Source organism: Chrysochloris asiatica, unplaced genomic scaffold (genome assembly GCF_000296735.1).
Source record: "Chrysochloris asiatica unplaced genomic scaffold, ChrAsi1.0 scaffold00034, whole genome shotgun sequence".
Taxonomy (NCBI): Eukaryota; Metazoa; Chordata; class Mammalia; order Afrosoricida; family Chrysochloridae; genus Chrysochloris; species Chrysochloris asiatica.
The window spans coordinates 2,988,499-2,992,190 of NW_006408552.1; the positions used below are offsets into that span (position 1 = coordinate 2,988,499).

Below are 3,692 nucleotides of genomic sequence, written 5' to 3' on the forward strand. Positions count from 1 at the left end.
TTTAGCAAACACTGAACAAATCACAGGGGTTTCATCTTAATGATTGCGATCCTAGTGTGGCATTGTGGGTTAATGCGCTGCACCGAAAGACCAGTTTGAGCTGCAGTGTGGGCGGTCAGTTTCTCTTAAGATGCCGTGTGGACTCCATTCCATGAAATGCAATCCTTCCTTCAATTAGACCTTGTCATTACTAATGAAGCATTGTTGTTATGTGCTGTGGAGTCGGTTCCGACTCAGCGACCCTGCACAGGGTTTCCGAGGCTGTTAATCTTTCTCCCCCAAAGCAGCTGGTAGTTTTGAACTGCTGACCTTGCAGTTCGCAGCCCGATTCATAACCAGTACGCTACCAGAGCTAATGAAGCATTAGCCTAGTGTTTCTACTAAGACAGGGGAGAGTGAGGTACAGGAGGCAGTAGTGGGAAGTAATGAGACCACCCTACCCTACACAAAAGGTACCCATCTCAGAACTGCTAACTTGACCAACAGCAAGTTCGCACCCCAAATATGCTCTTCAACAGCAGTTCCAGGTGCAAGGAAACTATTGCCCAAGACCAGGAAGGAAACAGAGCTAAGATTACCAGCCTATCATCACGACCTAGTGGCTTCTCAACTTCATGCTTCTGTACACACTAGATTTCTGCCTGCCACCCCTATAGAAAGGGGGGCTATAAGTCCTTTCTCTTCCCTGACCCCTAACTCAGTGGTCAGGGATCAGTGGTACCGAGAGAGACAAGCCTAGAAGGCAGGCCCACCCCGCTGTACAGACAGTGACATTGAAGTCCCAATAGCACTTGTTGGGATTGTGTATTCCAGCCCATAGTAAACTTTCCCAAGCCCTACTATCTCAATGAAGGAGCTCTCGTAGCATAGTGGTTATGAGTCAGGCTCCTAACCTCAAGGTCAGCAGCTCGAAACTACCAGTAGTTCCATGGGAGAAAGATGAGGCTTTCTGCTCCTGTAAAGATTTACAGCCTCAGAAACCCTGTAAAGATTTACAGCCTCAGAAACCCTATATAGGGTTTCTATGAGTCAGAATCGACTCCACAGCATCCCGCCACCCCAATGATGTTAGACACATTACTCTAGACACTAGAAGATGTTCCTTTTATTGGGAAGAAGACACGGGATCCATCACAGGGTAGGAAACAGCATGCCGTCTCTTGGCAAGACCCAGGACGATAGCAGCTAGAGTTAGGGTCACTGCTGTGACCAGGCCTAAGCCCAGTGTCATGGAGCTGTGAGCAGCAGAGGGCCATCTGTCCATACTGTAGTCAGATTTGTCCAGTAAGATCAGTGGGCCCACCGTAACATCTGCTTCTTCTGCCACTGTGAAAGGAAGAAGTTATCTGAGGGTTACCCGAGTTCCCCAGTTTCTGCTTCCTGCACCAGGCATCAGGTTGGAAGTCAGTGGCTGAACTGGAAACTTTATCCTAACCCGTTATACCACCTCCAGTTACGTTTTACAGTAGAACCTTAGGAATTTGAAATTTCTATTTAACCCTCAGCTTTGGCCTGGAGTCCCATCCTTCTAGGAGTACATTTGAGTGGGAATAAATGAACTGGTGCCATAGATGGAGAGGTGGGCGATTAAGTGACTGTCCCAAGACATACCATTCCTGCGTTTGCGGGAAGTAGATTTCTGCCACTGGTTTGCTGACAGCTGGTCTACAGGGGGCAGTCTCTTGATAAGGCCTGGCATACCACAGTCCCCCTTATTACAGCACCCACAGATGTCACTGGTGCCTTCTACTGGGGACCAGCTGTGAAGGCAACAAGGCTTTTCAGGAAAGTCTGCCAATAGCATACATACTTGAGAACAGACATGAAGGGTGACCAGCTGCTGTCTACTCCAGTCATTAGATCTTATCTTACCTGTTGGAAGACTTGCTGAAGGAACAGGCTTTGTTTAGTTGGTCTGGGGCTTGGTTGGCTGGAGTGACCTTCAGATGGCAGGTAATGTAGATCTGGAAGGAATAGTCATTACTAGGTTGGACTAATGACTTTAATAAGCCAGTTCTTATCCAACCCGATGAGGATGGAAGAACCCCATTGTAGACATGCAGTAGTACTGAAGCAGGAGTAGGGAATGTCCCTGGTCTGTGGGCCATATGCCGTTGCTGTTGTTAAGTGTTTTCGAGTCTGTTATGACTCACAGCTACCCTCTGTACAGTTTGAGGAATGGCTGGCGAGTTTGAACTGTTGACCTTGTAATACGGTACAGTGCAGTATCTGCCGGCCATGCTCCACCAGGACTCCTGTGGGCTGTATAAAGTTAGTGAAGTCATTTGGTGTGATCCTGCCAAGGCAACTGCAGTTCTAGCCATAATGTTGTTGAGTGCCATCAAATTGATTGACTCATAGCAACCCTTAACAAGGTTTCTGAGGAGCAACAGGTTGAGATTGAATTGCTGACTTTTACAGTTCAAACTGACATTGTAGTCCAGTGCTTATCCTACAGCACCATACCAGGACTCCAGCCATCATGTTATTAAGTGCCATCAAGTCTGTTCCAACTCATAGCAACAATGTATATGTTTCCAAGGAGTGACTGGTGAGCTTGAACCATCGATCTTGCTGTTCAAACCAATTTTGCAATCCAGTGCATTATCCCACAGTGCCACACCAGGAATACATTAGTGGTGATGTTAATTAAATGTCTGACGAGATACAGCAGGTGAATTTTTAAGTTGATAATTTTGTTTGGCCCATGAATGATGTTATAAATTTTGGCAGAAAAAATGTTCCCCATGAATCCTAACTGACTCTAACCACCCCTGCATTAAAAGTTCAAAGTTAATTTGCCTAAAATTATAGGGCAAGTAGCAAACGTGATCCTAGGTTGAAACCCGTGATCTTTTACATCTTCATTCTTTTTTGATCTTGTCTACATAAACTCTGAGCCCATTAAGTGAGAACCTCAGTGCTGGAGAAATAAAACAGTTAAATACTTAGAAGCCCTGCCAAGGCTCATTGACAAGCAACTTTTCTTCTCCTCAGGAGATGTAATCACTAAGGATTGTCCCATTTTTCAACTGAGGAATGTTGAGGCAAGTCACTTCTGCACCCCTAGACAACATAGAAGCTCTGGGTGTGGCACTGTAGGATAAGCACTGGACCATAGGTTGGTTTGTACTGCAAGATTGGTGGTTCAAGACTCAGACACTTCTTGGAAATCCTATACAAGGTTGGTAGGAGTCAAAACTGACTCAGCAGCACTTAACATGTAAATCTGTCCACAACATGTGAACCAGAAGACTACTCCAGGCTGGTACCTAGCCCTGGCAGAGCCACCACCTCTAAGAAATGCTATTTGACCACCCTGTCTCATGAATGCTCAGGAAGGTACATGAATGAATACCCTGTCGGAAGCCAAGGGCTCCAAACCCAACTAAGCGGTCAATTGCCCTGCAAGATCACAGTCTCCCTGTTGGTACCCAACCCATCTGCTTCAGGTAGGTCCTCATCTACTTGGCAGAGCATCCCCAGCTCAGAGTTCCCCTCCACATTCTAAACAGGGTTTCAACATCTCTCGCCCAACTTTTCAGGGAATAGAGTCTAACTGAAATCTGCATAGTACAAGTCTTGGCCACCACCTAGTGGCTGAGCACATCAGCAGGAAAACCAGTTCCAAGACTTTGGGTCTCTGTATTCTACAAACCTATCGTGCTAGCTTCAAAGTGTTGAAGAGCTGA

General features: G+C 46.3%; 1 protein-coding gene across 1 annotated transcript in view; it reads right to left on the reverse strand.

The window, feature by feature from the left end:
* Positions 1-1,105: 1,105 nt before the first annotated feature.
* Positions 1,106-3,692, reverse strand: part of ZP3 (zona pellucida glycoprotein 3 (sperm receptor)) — an 11,945-nt gene continuing 9,358 nt past the window's right edge. The window contains exons 6-8 of the mRNA XM_006859679.1: positions 1,873-1,964; positions 1,612-1,760; positions 1,106-1,326 (exon numbers count right to left, since the gene is read on the reverse strand). Coding sequence (XP_006859741.1) covers positions 1,106-1,326; positions 1,612-1,760; positions 1,873-1,964 — 462 coding nt within the window. The remainder of the gene's footprint in view (positions 1,327-1,611; positions 1,761-1,872; positions 1,965-3,692) is intronic.